Here is a 22,436-nt window from a genome sequence, read left to right as displayed (position 1 = left end):
AAAAAAATGCAAGATGCAAAGTGTTCATAGTGTGCTACTTACTTCCTAATAAGTGTGTATGGAAATACAAATACACACACACATGTATACATACATATACAAATGGGTGTGAATATATAATTATATATGCTTATATTTTAAAACAGAAGGATAAACCAAAACTAATAAATATAGTTACTATAAAAAGAGGTAAGAAATAGAAGAAACCATGATGGACATTCTGTTTCTCTTCATGTATCTTGTTTGGGAGATTTACCTATAGAACCATGTACTGTTTTTTACAATTACAAAGCAGAATTTAAAAAAATATAAGAAATCCCTAAAAAAATAGAAGCATGGTGGCTTAACTACATAAGGAGGAACCATTACAAGTGACTTAAAAACACTAGATTAACAATACATCCTAAATAGGGTTATTTCCTAAGGACAAAGTAGAAAACAAAACCAATTTTTCAATAATCATATTTTTTGAAATATTACTACTGCCTAGCCTGAAACTACAATGAGTAGGATAAGGCAAGTCAACGGTGTTATTATTAGGAACCACGATTTTCAAGAGAAAAAAATAATAAATGGAAGATTAAAGAGATTAAATTATAACTCCTTACTCTCAATTTAATTGGAAATAGCAATATAAACCTATGGTATATTTAAGTATTTCCTGGCTGTGTCCAATGAGAAGACCCAGAAACATGATTAAACAAGTATCGATGACCAGCCCAGACTATGTGCTTTAAATACCATCTCTAATAAGAACTAGGGCTCCTTGAAGAAATGTGCAGGAAATAGAAGGGCTTGGGACATCCTACTATACCTGAATGCAAAGAAGCCCTTAAGAACGGTTATGTCAAGCTGAACTTGAAGGAGCCTCCACAGGCCAGAGATGGGATGATTTGGGCACCAAGAACTTCAAAAAAAGGGGTTAAAATCTATTAATAATGACATTTAAAAATAAAGATCTTACTGGCCAACCTTTGGAGGATGCTAAAAAACTTAACACTCAAAAAGTTCAGGAATCGGGGCACCTGGGTGGCTCAGTCGTTAAGCGTCTGCCTTCGGCTTAGGTCATGATCCCGGGGTCCTGGGATCGAGCCCCACATCAGGCTCCCTGCTCGGCGGGAAGCCTGCTTCTCCCTCTCCCACTCCCCCCGCTTGTGTCCCCTCTCTCGCTTTCTCGGTCAAAAAATAAAATAAAAAATCTTAAAAAAAAAAAAAAGTTCAGGAATCAAATTTATCTTTCTATATATGAAACTGGTTGTTAAAGTTCTTTATGAAAGAATTACAGCTAATAAATGAAGGAAAGATAGAAGGAGGCATCCTCCTTTTTGCAACAACAAAATAGTGGATCTAGGTAAAGATTAATGGCTGCTAAACCATTAAAAGCTAATAGCAAATTTCACAATAAATGGACCAGGATGACAACACTGAATCTTAAGATCCCCTTCCCAAAAAAGGAAAGCAGCAGGTATTATGTGTCTCCCCATATTATACAATACATAAGTAAACATCATCTCTCAACTAGTCTTATCAGATAAAGAATTTGAATCCAATCAAACCTCTAGATAGAATTATAAGCTTTCAGGAAACTAACATTAACAGAGAAAAGTTAAATACCACTAATAGGGATGTAATCAGTAAAGCCCAGACTCTGGGAAAACTGAATAAACAGTCACTTGCACAAATAAATTAGCAAGAAGGAAAAAACAGGTTAAGTCTCAACTTACAGATTTAACCCATCAATTAAACGTTATGGGTAGATCTTGGTTTTGATCCGTATTTGGACAACCTAAATATATTTTTGGAAGAGACAAGACTATTGACTGGTTATTTCATATTTATGAATCATTACAAATTTCATGTGGGATTTGTTGATTTGTTAAGGTCTCCAAAACCATCTCCAGGTTCAGTGATTTACTAGGGAAACTCACAGGACTCTTTTTCATAGGGCAGCATATGGTTGTTTCCACAGCTATGATTTACCACAATGAAAGGACGCAAAGCAAAAAACAGCAAAGGAAAAAGGCACATAGGGTAAAATCAAAGGAAACCAAGTACAAACTCAGAATCCTCTCTCAGTGGAGTCACACAAAATGTGCTTAAATCCTCCAGCAACAAATTATGACAACACATGTGAAATATTATCTACCAGGGATGTTCAGTAAAGAATACACGATTTTTATTAGGGACTAGAAGCAGGTGTTCAGCACAAACTAATACTGTTTGCAGGTTAGGCACAGTGAGGTTTTTTTTTTAAAGTCAGAGAATGAGGAGAATCCTCCTGAAAGCTAAGTCCTCAACACCAGCCTAAGGTCCACTGCACAAACACCTTTTAAAGAAAATCAGTCTGAGATCTGATATGTTTTCTTACACACTTTAAAAAGAATCCTTTTAGCTATTTTGCCAGTTGAATGCTCTGAGATGTTAAGATGAAGATGAACCTATAAAAAATAGGGACTAGGTAGCAAAAGCCCTTAGACCATGTTTGTCTGTCACTTTTTTTTTTTTTTTTTAAAGATTTTATTTATTTATTTGAGAGAGAGAATGAGATAGAGAGAGCATGAGAGGGGGGAGGGTCAGAGGGAGAAGCAGACTCCCCGCTGAGCAGGGAGCCCGATGTGGGACTCAATCCCGAGACTCCAGGATCATGACCTGAGCCGAAGGCAGTCGCTTAACCAACTGAGCCACCCAGGCGCCCCTGTCTGTCACTTTGAAAGGCGAAGAAAGGAGGAGGGTTGAGCAAGAAAAGCATCAGAATGTGGTACAACTCTGACAAAGTCTGGACCAGTCCAATGGTGAGCTATGGTACAGAAATCGACCACAGGGTTCCACAGTGGGCAGAAACTGCCAGGCCACACTTGTTCACTGGTTGGAGGGTGCCGGGAGAATGTGGTCTTGGCTCAAAACACTGTGGCAGGTCTCCAAAGTGCTGTTGCTAAAAGTTTTCAGCTAATTGCGTTTATTCCTTGCAGCTGGTCAATTTTTTTTTTCTTGAAGGGAGGAGCAGTGCACCCACCCTGGCTACTAAGGCCATTTACTGGTTGAAATGAGATAAGGCTTGGGACTTGCTTCAAAATAATACAGTGGTGCTTAGGGATGCTGGTTTAAACAAGATTGGCCAGGAGTTCATAATGGTTGAAGCTAGGGGATGGGTTCATTATACTGTTCTCTCAACCTCTGAATAAATTTAAAGATTTCTATAATAAGTAAGAGTGCTTTGTGGTTCGAGTTAAAATCCAAACAAAAGGCTCATCCTTTTTCAGTTTTCCCATATACGTACAAAACTCAAAAAGTTAATACTCAAGCCTTACAATGAGGACAAGCAGTCTCCTGCCCCAGCCCACCATATTCCTGGCTTGTATTCCCCAGATGCAACCATTTTTAATTCTCAGCTTTTTATTTACATCCATATTTTTAAATAACATGCTCATACTTTGCTTTTTACTTTAAATTATTCTACCCATCCCTCGTGTACGGCTCATTTGTCTCCATACCCCTCTTCCTTATAATTGGTAACACATAGCCCTGCTTTAAGTGTTCACATATTTACAACTCTTAGAAGTGCTAGCACCCGCCCCCAATTTTACAGATGAGGCACAGAGACGTTTTTTTGGACAAGAACAAGAAGCAAAGACAGGATTCAAACTCTGATTATCTGGGTCTAAACCCATATTTCTGCAAGGTCTGAAAACTTTTTCTTGCTTAAGAGCATATTATACAATCTTTGTTAACTAAGTATTTTTTAATAATTTTTTAAAGATGTTAAGTAGAAATCACAGGTAAATAAAGAAGTATTCTTTAATACCGGTCCTTTCTTCCACAGTTTTGGTTTCCACTGAATGCTTAACTGTTCTGCATCATTATTTTATCTTCATTCTGCCATGGTTGTTAAAACTCCTGTATATCCAGACATTTCAGGCACTCAACCAATCTTTTTGGCTTCAAAACATCTCTTTTAGAGACCTCATCCTAAGTCTAATCTGGACAGCTTGCTCTGTAGGCCTAGACTGTTCCACAGCTTCATGCTGGGATCTCCTTTCATTATTTCCTGTTTTCTTGAATACCATTGTCTCCCTCTTTCTTGGTGTAAACCCTGAATAGGGTGGGAGCAGTTAAAATGATCTTTCATATAAATTAACCAATCCTTTTGTTCTCAGTTTTATTTCATATGCCTACCTCCAAGGTACCTGGTAAATCCAAGGCCTGAGCCTTTCAAAGGTTCTTCAATGCCAATTTAGTTGCTTGTTGTTGGCTTCTCATCCTTAGGTTCCAGTTTTCTCTGGCTTGCTAAGTTAGGTATCATTTACCCATTAGCTTCTTACCTTCCAAAAGTTTGTTGCTTTCTTTTCTGTGTCTTTTACTCCTATCCCATTTTTTATCCTTGGGAGTTTATGCATTGATTCTTTTACTGTATTCTAGGAAGGTTTAAGGACTGGAGACAAACTGGCATCTTAATCTTCCATGTTTAAATGAAAGTCTTTATTCACTTTTAGTTTCACTTCTTACTACTTACCATGTACCTATTACAACCCAGCCACAATAATTTACCCTCAGGTAACCCCTGTTATTTCCTACTTCTTTATCCTTGGTACCCTGCTATTCTCCTTCAGGAATACAGAAGTTATCTCCTCTACCTTATACTCTCAGAGCCCTAGATACTCTAGAAACTAGGGGTGCATATTTCTATCACAGTACTTAGACTGTAAAAAAAACAAGTTTTCATTGAGCAGGTACCATGTTCAAACTTTGGTGTGTTTGGGATATACCAGGACTACAAATGTTTGTAGTAGCATGTAGAAGCATGTAACTCATTAAATAGAAAAGTCTGCTTTTAAATAACTAAGGCTCTTAATCAACTATAATAAACTATGACCACTGTATTTTGGAAAGATCCTCTTGATTTTGCTATGTCTCCTCTTCATCCTTGAAATAGTTAAGCAGGACCACAGAATTCAATGAAGAGCTAATAAGGGCTTTTTAAAGATTGTTTCTGATGTTCTTAAAAACAAAAAACCTGTAGTCAGTTCAACTGTTAATTATGCCAGTACTCAATTTAAGTATAGGCAGTCCCCAATACAGCATTCTCCCCGTCCCATGAGGTCCGATGTATGGTTGAAGACAACCTCTGCAAACTGGTCCAAGTAACTAACTTCTTTCAGCATTTGCACTGAGCAAAACTATGTAGGACACTATTTGAAATATTTTGGAAAGTGTTGGAGCCTTGAACAACTTCGAAAACAGGGCTCAAAATATTCTCAAAGACTGAAAAACAGAGAGGTAGGAATCTATCAAGGCCAATTTTACCTACATGGTGCTGAGGGCCAATCCTATAACCTATGGAAGCATGAAACTAGGATTCTTCTTTCTCTTGTACTACATGACTTCCTGTTCTCAGAACCTAAAGTCAAGGTTATTCTAATATAAGTTTTTCTAATTAGCTACTTTGCATCCTTTAGAGTTTGGACAAATCAGATAACCCTTAAAAATCCCTAAGCTTGGGGCGCCTGGGTGACTCAGTCGTTGGGCATCTGCCTTCGGCTCAGGTCATGATCCCAGCGTCCTGGGATCTAGCCCTTCACTGGGCTCCCTGCTCAGCGGGAAGCCTGCTTCTCCCTCTCCCACTCCCCCTGCTGTGTTCCCTCTCTCACTTGTGTCTCTCTGTCAAATAAATAAAATCTTAAAAAAAAAAATTCCCTAAGCTTATCGTTGAATCACTATATTGTACACTTGAAATAACATTGTACGTTATCTATACTGGAATTAAAATTTTTTAAAATTCCTAAGCTCAAGTTTTTTCAGTAACATTTTCATTGGTCCAAATATTTGGATATCTTTTAGAGCTATCCTTTGGAGTACATGCTTTTGATTAATCTTAACTATGTGACATCTTAGCCATCTTAGCCAAAGCCAATCCTGTTTTCAATTGACAAAACAATCCTTGAATAAAGCCTGAGGAGTTAAATTTCAGGGAAATTAAGTATTCTTCAAAAATAGATTATATAGTAAACTACCTTTCCTTTTAGCTTGTAGGCTAACACTAATTTTAGACTCAAACTGTATTAAGCAAAGTAGTATCACTGAAACCTTCCTTCAAAATATGGCTTCCTGGAGCTAATATGCTTAAATAAGAACACCATTCACCTGGAGGCATGTTCTACTTTAGCAAATCTTTAATGTCCTACCGTGTGCAAAAAGCATTTATTCTAACAGATAACATTACTAAGTTTCACACCTTAAATGTAAAGCATACTCAGACAATTAAGAATTTTGTAGGAGGGCTTTACATATTACATGGAAATAAATCTCATTTGTTTAACACATTAACCAAAGGTAGATAACTGTTTTAATAATGTAAACAACATAATTATGTTAAAAAATACCTATGCCAAAGATAAAACTGTATTTAAGAGTACTTACCAACCTGGCTTTATTAATGAAATGCAGAAAGTTTGATCCTACTATTACTGGGTATTTTTCAAGGTTATTAGGGAAAAAATAGGTCAAGTAGATATTTACAGAAGAGGAAATTAAAGCTGCAAGAGTTCAAATAAAACAAAAAACCTTACCAATGAACCAAAGACCTAGAATTCAAACCAAATTCTGATTCTAATGCCTGAACTATAAAAGAACTACCACTATGAATACTTACCACCCTACGGAGGAGTGAGGGTGGGTTTTGGTGTCCCTGCAGGAGTGGGGGGTCGGTTTTGGTGTCCCTCAGGAATCTACATTTTAAACATCTTTCCCCCATGAATCTGCAGTGCTGCTGACCAACCTTTGGAGAAAGACTAATGTAAAGGGAGGATGTATAAATTTGAAAAGGTGCAATCTGTAAAGTCATTCTTCTAGGCACTAAGTGATCTTATAACACAAGAGAAGAGCAATGACAAAGTCACACACCTAACTTCTTCCGCCCTCCTTTTGATTATGATCTCTTCAGAACATGGCATGTCAGAGAAAGTTGGAGGAAATATTTGAAGTCTTTGGTAAATACATTATACTAATCAAGTAACAATGGGGCAGACTGGTTGCTGCACATGGGTTCTGAAATTAAACCTCTCATTCTTGCTGTCTATACTCAAAAATCAACAGAACTCTGACTTGATTAAAGAAAAATCTCCTACTCTTTCTCCCCCATCAAAACTCAGAAATCATTACATTTTGACATTGCTTAAAATATTTTTGGGACTCCCCGGGACACTTGGCCACGTGGCTAAGTCGGTTAAGCGTCTGCCTTCAGCTCAGGTCATGTTCCCCAGGTCCTGGGATCAAGTCCTGCATCGGGCTCCTGGCTCAGCAGGGAGCCTGCTTCTCCCTCTGCCTGCCACTCCCCCTGCTTGTGTGCTCTCTCTCTGACAAATAAAATCTTTAAAAAAATATTTTTGGGAGTCTTTCAGAAACAGATCACTACAACAATAACAGTCAAGAAAATTAGTTTTGTTACTTTATAGAAAAAACTTTTATCTAAAAATACCACTTGTTTTATTCAGAACTGGCTCAATGACTTCTATATGCAATAATTAAGGCTACTCAAAGACATGCAACATAGGCTGAGAGCAGCTTGAAAAATCTTAAAGAATGCTGAAAGCAATCACAACATTATACTAAGATACTTGCCAGATGAGCTTTTATAATTATAGTCTAGCATAAGTTCCCCTCCAAGTCCTAAGTGATGCTATGACATTTCCATTTGACTCAATCCAATGGTAGAGCCTTGACACTGTGTTAAAAAGCAGTTTAACCTATTTGATTCAAAAAGTCATATACCACTAATGAGCTATGGATTCTCCCCACAGGAAAAAGGCACACAGGCATTTATGGACAAGTAAAGAACCTTTGGTTCAAGGTATCTGTTCTGCAAAAACATCATAACTGGAGAGACAGAAAAAAATTTTAATTATGTAAACAATCCTAGAGGCTACATATAGATGTTTTATTATATTTTATAAGCATGCTTCTCTCAAAATTATAGTATGATAGAACGGTTGCCAAGTATGTGCTTTTGTGAACTGGGGTCTACCACTTACTAGCTGTCCAACATCAGGCAAGTTAAAACCTCTCTAAATCTCAGTTATCTCCACTTAACACATAAAAGAACTATCTACACTTCACTGAGTTTTTATGAGGATTATATAAAACAATCCAGGTAAGTATTTGCTAAAATAACACTGTCAGGCACTGTACAGTTATTAAATTAAGCTACTATAAAAAGAATATTTTAAAGATTTTTATGTATTCATTAGAGAGAGAGAGAAAGAAAGAGAAAATGAGCTGGGAACCTGGTGCAGGGCTCGATTCCAGGACCTGGAGATCATGACCTGAGCCAAAGGCAGATGCTTAACCATCTGAGCCATCCAGGTGCCACTAAAAAGAATACTTTGGAATAATTTACTAAAAAGTCAAAACAAAAACATTAGTTTCTGAGGTAAAATGACATTTCTATTTTAAATGGGAACATTATAGAGCATGTGATTATGAAAACTCTTAGCAATCATTTACTCAGTTTAAAGATTTCAACTTTGCCTAGCTACAGACAGTAAGTACTCATTCTTAACATACAATATAGAAATAAGGAGTGCCTGGCTGGCTCAGTCAGTGGGACATGCAACTCTTGATCTTGGGTGTAGAGATTCCTTAAAAATAAAGTCCTAAAAACAAAACAAAAAAACCAAACCCTCCATGTTTAAGCATTTTCCTTCTTTACATATATACTTCCTTACCAAATTAACAGGTGTTTTCTGGCTTACTTTTCTCTTTACAGAAATCAGCTAAAATTTAGAAATCAAGAACTCTACATTAGACTACTAAGTTTAATAAAGCAGTAGAGAAAGCAAATCACTTGGGGTGCCTGGGTGGCTCAGTTGGTTAAGCATCAGACTCTTGGTTCTGGCTCAGGTCATGACCTCACAGTTGTGGAATCAAGCCAAGTCAGGCTCCCTGCTCAGTGTGGAGTCTGCTTCAAATTCTTTCTCCCTCTCCCTCCCACTCTGCCCTTCCCTGCTCGGGTTCTTGGGTGCTCTTTCACTCTCTCTTCTCAAATAAAATCTTAAAAAAAAAAGAGAGAGAGAGAAAGAGAGAAAGACAGAGAGAAAGAAAAAGAGAGAAAAAGGGGAAAAGAGAAAAAGAGAAAAGAGAGAAAGAGAGACAGAGACAGAAAGAAAGAGAGAGAAAGAAAGCAAATCACCAACAAGAACAGTATTACCAAATTCACTTGTTCGACCTTGTATTATGGGATTTAAGACTAAGACTTTTAAGGCTCTAAGACTAACTAAAGGTGCATTGTGAACCTTAAAAGCAAGAAGGCATCAGGTAAGATTTTGAGATCTAGGTCAAATTCAGAAAGTTCTTAGAAGGACCAACTGTATAATTAAGAGCCTAATTTAACAGGAAAACCAGGATTAGTCTCGGAACAAATATTCAACCATTACAGAGTATTTTCCCCCACTCAAGGATTTACCAACATCATAAATACATCAATTTTCCATAAACACATTATGGACATTGCTTTCTATGCAAAGTTAGTACAGATAGTGACTGCATAGTAGAAAATAGTCCTTCATTCAAAGTTACATACAAATAATTTAGCTTGACTGAAATGGCTCTTTTAGAAAGACTTAGTTCTAATAATTTTGTCTATATGAAAACAAAATGGGGGGAAAAAAACAAACCACAAACCACCTGGACTTGTGCAAAATAAGGATGAACAGTCAGATTGCTCAGGTATTACGTATCATCTTTGGCCTTTAATAAACTATTTACTCAAACTGTCTATCAACCCCCTTTTCCCATATTGCTCTTTAGTAGCAGGTGTCTGTCAATTGCCTTTGGCCCAGCCTTATCAGCTGTTATCAATGAGTGGTTTGCAAACATGAATGTGCAGCAGAATCACCCAGAGGACTTATTAAAACAGACTGGTGAAAAAAAATAAAATAAAAAATAAAACAGACTGGTGGGCCACTCCAGGACTGATTCATTACATCTGCAGTGAGCCCAAAAACTTACTTTTCTAACAAGTGATGCTGCTGCTGCTGGCCAAGGAATATACAGAGAACCACTAGTCTAAGGGCAGCTGTTCTCGACCACAGCTGCACGTTGGAATCACAGGGGAACTTCTGTAAACACCAATGCCTGGGAGTCCCTCAGAACAATCATACTAGAAGTTCTGGAGGTAAGTCCTAGACAACTAATGTGTACCCAGGGTTGAAAGCCACTAGTCTGGTTAATTAAATCTAAACCAAATCTACTGAGAACAGATATTGCTTAATACAAAAGCAGGGTAAGATTTTTAGCCCTTATCTGCTGATAAAGCAGGCAAATAAGGAGTCGAGATTAAATTCAGTATGGTGGCCTCAGCTGCTTACATACCTAGGGTTAAACTCAACAGAAGTTGTATGTATGCTGCCTGTTTTAAATCCCAGGCAAAGTCTAATTAAGTCTTTAGGTCATACAAAATGGCTGACCTTTGAAGACAACAGAAACAGAGGTTACTATCAATCCCATGTACCAAGTTTAGGCTGAGTGGCAATAGTGCATATTGGTTAACTCTTGGCTCTGGAGTCAGAGCATTTAATAGATGTTACCTTTGACAAGTTACATAATTAAGCCCTGGTGTCTTCGTTTGGGAGTTAATGAAACTAACACTGTAGTTATGCTAAAGATCACAGGGGCATCCATGTAAGAAGTTATATCAGAGTCTAGCACCTAAGATTTAACATAATCTAAAATTGCTGTAAGCTATGCCATCCATACACATACTTAGACATTAACCTACCAGAAACATTAAAGAAATTATCATCCTCTCCAAGTCTACTTCTTCCCCTTCAGTCAACATCAGGGTGTTTACTCTTACAAGATTACAGTCATACCCTTGTGAATTTACATGTTCAGGACTGTAGTGTTAAACTTTAAATACCTTACCTACAGAGGGAATAGTTAATGGAAATAAATACAACTTTTAGAAAGCTATGAAGTATACAGTACAAGCTTACTATGAAATAAGGGAAAATTTCAGGTTCTCTAATTGCTTAACCATTTCATGATTTATAATTGCCTGTTATTATCCTGACGTTCACTCATTTCTGAATCCCCCCCCTTTTTTGTCCAAAATACCACTTTTCATCAGGCATAGTCTCTTCCCGGTAATCATGGCTTTGGGAGGAAAAATGGTAGCTCTCCTCACAGCCATGTTGTACATTCCCATTAACCGGGTACTTTTTAAAAACCTTAAGGAGGATTTCAGAATTCCTTTGAATCTAAATCTCTTAAGTATAAATTTAATATTCCTACTGCCAACTCTTTTCCTCTCAAGTACTTACTATGTTGAGTTCTAAAAATACAAAGCCCTTGCTAAGACAAGGGTAACAGCAAAGTGGTATAGAATAGCAATTAGAAAAAAAAAAACAAACCCACAAATACCTTTGTACCAGACACTTTGATGTTAACATCACATGTCTGCTTTATATTATTTACAGTAGATGTGAAACATAAAGCTGACAAGCCTAATCTAGGCCTTATGATTGATGAACTACAAGATCTTCACTAGTAGCCTTCAACAATTCAGTCTATGTCCATCAAGAATCTATAGAAAAGGGACCTTTATGGGGCACCTGGGCGGCTCAGTTGGTTAAGCGTCTGCCTTCAGCTCAGGTCATGATCCCGTAGTCCTAGGATCAAGCCCTGAGCTGGGCCCCCCTGCTCAACCAGGAGGCTGCTTCTCCCTCTCCCTCTGCTCCTCCCCCTGCTAGTGAGTGCACGAGCTCTCTCAAATCTTAAAAAAAAAAAACAACCCTTACAAACAGTAAAACTCTTAAATCTTAAAATATTTCAGATAAATCTCAATCTGTTCATGAATTTACAAGGTTTTAATCTTTAATTTTTGAAAGGAAAAATGAAGATTAGGAAAACAAATTTATGTTTTAGGACCATGTCTACCACTAGATTTTATTTGGCTTTTTGGGGTTCCTTGGTCCCATGTACCTCTCTGCCCCGGCTAAGTGACAGCCTGTTCAAATTACACTATTATACTCAGAGGTTTGGAGGTATGATTATTAATTAAGCAGATTACTTTCAATTTACTCGAACAGGAGAGAAATGAGGTTAGTTCACTGAGCGAAATGAGAACAATCAGTATCAAAAACGGAATGGGATGGTAGCCTGTAAATACTTAATGCCTATTTAAGTAAGCTTAAGTCCAAAAAAACTGAGAACTTCTGTCGCAGAAGTAAAAATTATTCTAAGTTAGGGGTCACTTAATCTAATCACTTAAACTTTCTAAGTTCTCTTTGCAATGTAACATCTCTACTAAATCTTCCAGTCTATATGACTGAAGATGGCCAATGCTTGTTTACTGCTCACTGTTCAGGGCAGACCATTCTCTCTCTTTAGAGATTTGACTGGTTTGAAGTTTAGGTTATCCTAAATTTACCATCTATGTTGTAAAGAACTTTCTCCTACACAGAAGATGTGGTATATATATATATATATATATATATATATATATATATATACAATGGAATATTATGCAGCCATCAAAAGGAATAAGATCTTGCCATTTGCAACGACGTGGATGGAACTGGATGGTGTTATGCTGAGCGAAATAAGTCAATCAGAGAAAGACATGTATCATATGACCTCACTGATATGAGGAATTCTTAATCTCAGGAAACAAACTGAGGGTTGCTGGAGTGGGGGGTGGGGTGGGAGGGATGGGATGACTGGGTGACAGACACTGGGGAGGGTATGTGCTATGGTGAGCGCTGTGAATTGTGCAAGACTGTTGAATCACAGACCCGTACCTCTGAAACAAATAATGCAATATATATTAAGGAAAAAAAAAAAAGATAGCAGGAGGGGAAGAATGAAGGGGGGGAAATCGGAGGGGTAGACGAACCATGAGAGACGATGGACTCTGAAAAACAAACTGAGGGTTCTAGAGGGGAGGGGGATGGGAGGATGGGTTAGCCTGGTGATAGGTATTAAAGAGGGCACGCTCTGCATGGAGCACTGGGTGTTATGCACAAACAATGAATCATGGAACACTACAAAAACTAATGATGTAGGGGTGCCTGGTGGCTCAGTCGTTAAGCGTCTGCCTTCGGCTCAGGTCATGATCCCAGGGTCCTGGGATCGAGCCCCGCGTCGGGCTCTCTGCTCAGCGGGAAGCCTGCTCCTCCCTCTCCCACTCCCCCTGCTTGTGTTCCCTCTCTCGCTGTGTCTCTCTCTGTCAAATAAATAAATAAAATCTTAAAAAAAAAAACTAATGATGTAATGTATGGTGATTAACATAACAATAAAAAAATCTTTAAAAAATGTGAAAGCTATAATGATCCATGTCTTTTTAAGCTAAATACTTAGTTCCTTCAGTTACTTTTCATGGTAATTTTACATTTTGGGTTCTACTCTGAAGATGCACCAGGTCCTGTTGGTATTCTTAAAGCATGAGAGATGGAAAATAATATTCCAAGTAGGGAATAATCAGGTGAGTACAACAGTAACATTACCCTGCTTATTCTAGCTATCTTTTGATAAAACATCCTTACAATATAACTATTTAATAGCCACATTTTATTGACTCACTTGGAGCTTACTACTCAAAAAAAAAAAAAAAAACACCACCACTCCAACAGCACTCCTCAATGCATCCTCCATCCAAGGAATCAAGAACTTGTTTATTATTGAGATCAACAGGCACTTTAATATATTTTTAACTTACTTTCCAATAACCATGAGGAACAAAACTTTAACAGGATTTGTTATCCATACTGGGTCATGATTCTTTCTAGGTGCATACACCAGTCTTCTGTTACTTGAGACTCTTATCCAAAAGCTCATCCACTTTATTTTATACTTTGTTTTATACAGTCTTTTTCTCTTTTTAAAGATGTGAATGACATTCACCTACCACTTAAGCTTTTGTCATCTTTTATTTCTCAAAGACAGTTCAGCTCTATCTTTAAGTTGCCAGCAGTGAAACATTTAATTCTATCACATCAAAGTATTTAGGACAAATAATTTTAGTCTTCTCATACATGTTGGATTTAGACTCTTACTAACATTTATTCTAATCAGACAAATTTCTCCTTCCAAAAACAAAAACCCACAAAAAAACAGCCAAATAAATGCTAAGGTATAGTGATTTGTGCCCTAACATTACACCAAACTCAGGCCTATCCCTTGAAAAGTCTTACTCCAAAACCAATAGTCACCTAAAACTGTTAAAAATCTAATAAGCCTTAGTTCACTTACTGTTTAAAGATTACACTATTTCTCTGCCCTAACATTCTGTACAATATTTTTTGCCAAATAACTCTTCTTCTATTCTCTAAGAAATAAAACTCAAAGCAAATCAAGAACTCTACTTGTTGACAGCAGATATACAGATAGCTAGTCCCCAGTACCCTTTGTCACAGCATTCACAAACTCAGACGGACTGCTATCAACACACCAACTCTAATCCCTTTCTATCCCAGACTCAATTTACCAATATTGCCAGTTCTGGCCAATCCCAGATCTTAATATTCATTCGACATGATATTCTATTTATTGTATGAAGTCTCACTTGAAATAAGCAATGTTGGCAAGTTAGCCACAACCACAGGATGTATCAGAAACGTAATGACTAATGAGATCTACCTTTGACCCCTTTCTAGGCATGCTGGAAATGTAGCTTAACACCAAAGTCTTTTACACCATTGTATGGGGGGGAAAAAAATTAAAACCATCTTAAGATCTTGAACTCTTATACTTGATACAAGATTTGGTAGCCTAATATTTTCCATGCATATTAAGGTTATCACTTGAGTGATGACAAGTTCATTTAGTGTATTGAATAAACACTAAATTCGCCCCAATGGTAACTTTTATACTAGAATTCTGAAAACAGGTTTAAAAAAAAAAATAATCAATTTTAGAATCTTGGCCCTCAAGGCAAATTCATAATACTGTCTTCATAAGAACATTTAAAAATGGTAGGCCTAGGTGGCTCAGTCAATTAAGCGTCTGCCTTCGGCTCAGGTCATGATCCCAGGGTCCTGGCATTGAGTCTGGCATCAGGCTCCTTGCTCAGTGGGGAGCCTGCCTCTCCCTCTGCTTGTGCACTCACAGGCATGTGCTCTCTCTCTGACAAATAAATGAATAAAATCTTAAAAAAATAAAATTAAAATTAAAAAAAAAGAACATTTAAAAACATTTTATTGGGGGGGAAGGGAGTGACTGCTGGGTATGGGGTTTTTTTGTGGGGAGGGGACAAAAATGTTCTAAAACTGGTTTGTGGTAAAGAACAATCCTGTGAATACACTAGTAACAGTGAATTGTACCCTTTAAATGAGTAAACTGTGTACGTTAATTTTCTCAATAAGCTATTTAAAAAACATTTCAACCTTATCCTAATAGCTCTACTCTACATGTTCTTACACAGCAAAACAAAACCAAAAACAAAACAAAACAAAAAACTCAAAAAACCAAAAACTAGATCATAGAGGAAGAGACAAAGAAACCCTTACACACTAAATTAAGCCAGGCATTAAGATACGAAAAACTACAAACCACTTAGGAGCCAGAGATGACTGAGCATTAAGAAGCCTTGTTACAGTAACCACTAAAAGGGTAACAGACTGAATATGACCCCTAAAAGATTTCTTCAGAAAAACTATTTGAAAACAATCTTGAAATGGAAGGCTTTGCTTCTATAAACAAAAATATGAACGAAGTCCTCAATAGCATGAGCACTTACTCATCATACTCGATATGATAAATAACGTCTTCATCAGCAGCAACAGAGTCTGAATTAGACGTAGAGGGTACAGTGTCCAATTTATTTGTGTTCTCTTTGGAATTATGATTTACATTTCCATTAGTCCTTTTACAAGAACTGCCATTCTTCAGTGGAGTTTTGCCACGTGAATGTCCATCAGAAGCTCTAGTAACACTACGTATACGGGCTTCAAACCAAGCACCAAGGCCGACATCTCTGGCATCCACCAATTCATTTACCTAAAAAAAGTTTAAAATTAGTTAATGAAGCTTAATTTCATCTACTGCTTCAAAAACCATACTATAACTCAAGTTATTTTGAGAGTTATCATGGTTAACAACATTTGCAGCTATTCCTGTTTAAAGTAATAAGATTAGATCAAAACTATTCTTTTTGGATTATACTGTCAAATCTGTTATTTACTGTTATGAAAATTAACTTTCCTTCTCATTTCATTCAATGAAATAGATATTTTTACTCTTTGCCTGGGTCTACATTAGACTTTTAAAAATATCATTCTTATGTACCTAAAGTGTTGTTCTAGCAAGTCATTAAATAAGAATGTCACTTAGTGAAAATCCGGAACTTCACAGGATTGTGGCTGTTATTGATTTGCTTCATTAATTTCTTCAGAATCCTAGAGATAACTTAGTCAAACAGAAAATAGTTAAGTATCAGAAAAAACTTGAACATGGGGGAATTATACACATGTATAAAGGGAAGAATCTAGCAAACCCATCTATACAAAGTGGGGTAGGTTCTATCACCAGTTAATAAGTCACTAGCAAATGCATTATTTCGTACCTCAAAGTACAAAATAAAGAGAGCAGAGCTGTAAGATGCAAAATAGACGTATTCAAGTCTAGTGGATAATCCAGAACTAAAATATGCAATCCGCCAAAAGGAAAACAGTGCATTAGGAACCATGGGTATCAGAGAAGAGTTACAATATGGAAGCTGGTTAAATAAAACACAAAAAACCTCTCCTAAAAAAAAAAACCTGAAGAAACTGATCTAAAGGTGAGGCTCTTTCAAGAGCAATAACCAAGAGACCTCTCCCTTCAGCGTTTCTTTTTTTAAAGCCCTTAAAGGGAAAAAAAAAAAAGACATCATTAATACAAGATGATCATCTCATCAACCTAGTTCTTCCTGAGGGTATAGAGACCACTTAAGGTATCCAATAGAATTCTGACAGATGGTATAGTTTTGGGCCAGGGTGGAGTTTGTACTCAGTTAAATACTCATATATTATGCAAGTCTCTCTTTAGGCTTGTCTAACTCTAACAAGCTTAATAATTCCTCTTTTACAAGATAAGAAATGAAAAGCTCTGACAAGTTAACTTGCTCCAAGTGAAAGCTAATGAAATGTAAAGCTAGAATTTGCAGATATCGACCCTGATGCTTCTGTTCTTGCCACTGTATTAGGAAGCCTGATGAGAAGATGACAAGATAAGTAAATAGGAACTTCAAAGGTTAAGTGATGAAATAAAGTATTAAAAGATAAAATCAGAGATGAAACAGAGTATATATTACATAAATTAATCCATGCATTAAATGGACACAAGTGCTTTTCTTCTTAACAGTCACTGGTAAGTTTAAAGACATACTTTCTTACAGGCAACATTAACTAAAACAAAAAATAATCAATGTTAAGGTCGATCATACTTGGGAGAAGACACTGAGATTACTCTTTCATAGCAAATCAAAATGTAAGGTTTTATGTAGCACTATGCAATTATTATAGCAGGGAATAGGGGGCATACAGTTGATACTGAAAGAGGTAACAGAAACATAAGGCAATGTGAAAATACTCCATTGTGCATTCTTAAGAGAACTTATTATCTCATAAAAGGTAGGGCATTGAGTAAAAACCTTAGACTTAAAACTGTAAGCAAGAACTACAAATTCTCCATTTAGTTAACCACTCAGGACAATGCATATAAACTGGGTGGAAGAAATGCTTCTAAATTAAAAAGGATTTTGCACATTACACAGACATACTGAATTAGGTCAAATTTGAATGGGTCAAAATGCATGCAAGAGATTAAAGATCCTTTGTAAAGCCTGGGTTTTGAATATGGTTAAGAGGATACTTCAACTTATATGAATAACATGAAACAGAATATTGCCATGGTAATTTCTTTGATTTCATGGTAATCCAGTCGAAAATTAAAAACTGAATTGATAAAAAGTTATGATATGCTATGATAAAAAACCCTCTGTAAAGTAGGTCTAGAGGGAACATATCTCAACATATTAAAGACCTTATATGGAAAAACCCACAGCTAACATGTTACTTAACGGTGAAAAAGCGAGAGATTTTCCCCTAAGGTCAGGAACAAGACAAGGATGTCCACTCTTGCCACTTTTATTCAACTTAGCACTAGAACTTCTAGCCACAGCAATTTAGACAAAATTTTTTTAAAAGCATCCAAACTGGTAAGAAGTAAAACTCTCATTATTTGAAGATGACACACTATATACAGAAAACCTGAAAGACTCCACCAAATAACTGTTAGAAACAATAAATGAATTCACAGTAAAGTCACAAGATACAAAAATCAGTGTACAGAAATCTTTCGCTTTCTATACACTGATAATGAAGCAGCAGAAAAATTAAACAATCCCATTTACAACTGCACCAAAAACAATAAAATTAACTAGGAATAAACTTAATCAAAAAGGTCAAAGACCTGTACGCTGAAAACCATAACACTCTGATATAAGAAATTAAAGATGACACAAAGAAATGGGAAGACATTCCATGCTCATGGATTGGAAGAATATTGTTAAAATGTCTATACTACCCAAGGCAATCTACACATTCAATATAATCCCTATCAAAATACCAACATCATTTTTCACAGAGCTAGAACAAACAATCCTAAAATTTATATGGAACCACAAAAGACCTCGAACAGGCAAAGCAATCTTGAAAAAGAAAAACAAAGCTGGAGGTATCACAATTCCAGATTTCAAATTCTACTATGGGGCACCTGGGTGGCTCAGTCATTAGGCGTCTGCCTTCGGCTCAGGTCATGATCTCAGGGTCCTGGGATCGAGCCCCACATCAGGCTCCCTGCTCCACGGGAAGCCTGCTTCTCCCTCTCCCAATTCCCCTGCTTGTGTTCCCTCTCTCACTGTCTCTCTCTGTCAAATAAATAAATCTTTAAAAAAAAAAAATTCTACTACAAAGTGGCAATAATTAAAACAGTATGGTACTGACACAAAAACACACACATAGATCAATGGAATAGAAGAGAAAACCCAGAAATAACCCCACAGTTATATGGTCAAATAACCCTCAACAAAGGAGGAATAAATCCAATGGAAAAAGATGGTCTCTTCAACAAATGGTGTTGGAAGAACTGGACACCCACATGGACCACTTTCTCTCACCACGCACAACAATAAACCCAAAATGGACATAAATGTGAGACCTGAAGCCATTAAAACCTAGAGGAGAGCACATGCAGTAACATCTTTGACATCAGCTGTTGCAACCTCTTTCTAGATTTGCCTTCTAAGGGAAACAAAAGCAAAAATAAACTATTGAGACTACATCAAAATAAAAGTTTCTGTACAGCAAAGGAAACATCAACTCAAAGGCAACCTACTGAATGGGAGAAGATATTTGCAATGACATATCCAATAAAGGATTAGTAACCAAAATATATAAAGAACTGATACAACACAATATCCAAAAACCTAATAATCCAGTTAAAAAATGGGCAGAAGACATCAATAGACATGTCTGCAAAAAAGACATACAGATGGCCAACAGACCAATGAAAAGATGCTCAACATCATTAATCATTAGGGAAATGCAAATCAAAACTTACAAGGGGACACCACCTCACACCTGTCAGAATGGCTGAAATCAAAACCACAAGAAGCACCAAGTGTTGGTGAGGATGTGGAGAAAAAGGAACCCTTTTACACTGTTGGTGGGAATGCAAACTGGTGCAGCCACTGTGGAAAACAGTACAAGCTTCCTCAAAAGAATAAAAATAGAACTATCCTATGGATCAAGTATTCACACTACTGGATATTTACCTGAACAATACAAAAACACTAATTTGAAAGGTTTTATGCACCCCTATGTTTATAGCAGCTTTACAATAGACAAATTATAGAAGCAGCCCAATTCCTCAGTAATTGATAAATGACTGGAGAGGTACATGTGTGTACACACACACACACACACAAACACACACACAGGAATATTATTCAGCCATAAAAAAGACTGAAATCTTGCCATTTGCAACAATCACGTATTACGCTAAGTGAAATAAACCAGTTAGAGAAAAGAAATACCATACGATTCCACTCATATGCATATGTGGAATTTAAGAAAATAAAGGGAAAAAGAGAAACCATGAAACAGACTTACTGCACACCTGAAGCTAATGTAACTGTTAACCATACTGGAAGTAAAATAAAAACTTTAAAAAATTGAAATATCTAAATCTCTCTATATTTAATAAATTGAATTCTTAAATAAAAACCATCCTTCCACCACAGGGGGGAGGCGGACTCACAGACAAGTTACTGTCTCTTTCTATCTAGAAAGAGGTAGTCTATCCTTAGCCAGCAAGTACCTCCCCCAAAGATGTCAAATCATAAAAGATACAGGAAAACAAATTAATGGGGGAGGAGTGTTTGAACTGAAGTTATGAGATAGAGTTAAAAACCCAATCACATAAATGTTAGCTGAAGAGCTGGATTTATTCATATAAAAAAATATAGCCACATTTAGAGAAGAATCTTCCATATCCAAGTAGGTGAATTAAAAAAAAAAAAAAAAGTATGGGAGGCAAGGAGAAATCATTAAAAAATGAAATACCAACAAATACTGGATAAGTTACTATATCAGGCATACCTCTAAGCACTTTATATGTTCCATTTAAAACACACCAGCTCTCTCATTTAAGAACCAGCTCCTAACTTAGGTTAAAACACCCACACCCACACCCACCACCACCATCACCACCACCACCAAAAACCCCACACCAGCTCTGCAGATAAAACCTAGATTTAAGTTTGTGTTTATCATCTACTTGGTATAACCTTGAACAAATTATTTAACCTGTCTCAGCCTCAGCTTCTTTATAAAATAATATACTTTGCTGTGTATTAAGAGATTAGTTGACTAAATCCACATGATATGCCAACCTAGCAAGCATAGGCACAAATGAAACAACTGTCTCCTTCCACTAAGTATCAATATGTACAATTTTAAGACTCATTAAATCTCAGTATAATCTTAACACCATAGTCTTCTTAGTAAAGATATTAGCAATTTACTGTTATATATATTACCTCCTTTAATAACTACAATACAAAGTCCTTATTTTCCAATGAGGTACAAAAGGAAATACATTCCTCAGGAGATATACACAGCTGGAAGTGGGAACTAAGCTGAGAAAGATTTCTCTGACTTTGAACATGACTCTCATTTCATCATGTTTTTTCTAAAATTTACAAATCAAAATACAATGTGGTTCCATTTATATAAAGCTAAGAAAATAAGGGATATACACATGGATTAAAGGTAATTAAGAGGTTGTTAAAGGGTAATGATAGGATCAAGTTAATAAAAAGTGAAGAAATGACTACTTAGAAGTTTGGGTATTGGGACGCCTGGGTGGCTCAGTCGTTAAGCATCTGCCTTCAGCTCAGGTCATGATCCCAGGGTCCTGGGATCGAGCCCTACACCGGGCTCCCTGCTCAGCGGGAAGCCTGCTTCTCCCTCTCCCACTCCCCCTGCTTGTGTTCCCTCTCTCGCTGTGTGTCTCTGTCAAATAAATAAATAATATCTTAAAAAAAAAAAAGTTTGGGTATTAGTTATAACTAGGGAGGAAGGAGTAATAATCAAGAGGGGGCCCATGGGAAGTTCCTGGGGTACTGCTTTGCATTTCCTAATTTGGTGGTATTTACATTGACTTCCTATTTCACTAAGCTCTACTTTTTTGTATTGTCTATTATGTTTCATAATCAAAAGGGTTCAAAATCAAGAAGCACAGTTGCACTGTATTACAAAAGAATAGGAGATATTAAAATATCCATGACTTCTACTTGGTAATTGAGAAGTTTCCCCTTTCTTTTATTTCCTATAATGAACATCAGAATATATGTAAAAAGTTTATCTAAAAAAGTTAACTTATCTAAACTCTAAAGCTTTATTATCCTCATTCTAAAGTTTAGACCAAGATGACAGTATTTCAACAGTAGGATCTATTGTGAGTCATTCAAAGCTTCCACATCCAAAAATCAGAATTAAACTCTATTTAGATATCAAAAGTCCACTCTGTTTGAGAAAATTACCTCCCAGAGACCATGGAAACGGATGTACCCAGACTTTGCACAATCTTCCACAGGCTCTCCGAGTGTGATAATGATATATCTAGTTTCTTACAACATATGAAAAGATACCTGAGCAACATTTGGTCAGTTTCAGACATCAAATAGGGCAAAACAAGAATGGTGGTGGACAAGAACTTCAGTTTAAAACTGTTTTTTTTTTAATAGGAAAAATAAATTATTTAAAAAATTAAATTAAAATTTAAAAAAACTATTTAAAAAATACAAATGTTAAAAAAAACATGTTTAAATGTTTAAATGTTTACCTATGACAGTTTTGAGAAATACTGACTTGAAAATTTAACTTTTTGTATCCACTTACATG

The 22,436-nt window shown here is 36.5% G+C and overlaps 1 protein-coding gene across 3 annotated transcripts in view; it reads right to left on the bottom strand.

Moving 5' to 3' along the window:
- Nucleotides 1–22,436, bottom strand: part of UHRF2 (ubiquitin like with PHD and ring finger domains 2) — a 91,887-nt gene that overhangs the window by 56,752 nt on the left and 12,699 nt on the right. For all 3 annotated transcript variants that reach the window (XM_078062179.1, XM_036065806.2, XM_078062180.1), the window contains one exon: nucleotides 15,728–15,987. In XM_078062179.1, the coding sequence (XP_077918305.1) occupies nucleotides 15,728–15,987 (260 nt within the window). The remainder of the gene's footprint in view (nucleotides 1–15,727; nucleotides 15,988–22,436) is intronic.

Source organism: Halichoerus grypus, chromosome 14 (genome assembly GCF_964656455.1).
Source record: "Halichoerus grypus chromosome 14, mHalGry1.hap1.1, whole genome shotgun sequence".
Classification (NCBI taxonomy): Eukaryota; Metazoa; Chordata; class Mammalia; order Carnivora; family Phocidae; genus Halichoerus; species Halichoerus grypus.
The sequence above is the reverse complement of the archived record's forward strand: the minus strand, read 5'-3'. Positions and strand labels throughout refer to the sequence as shown.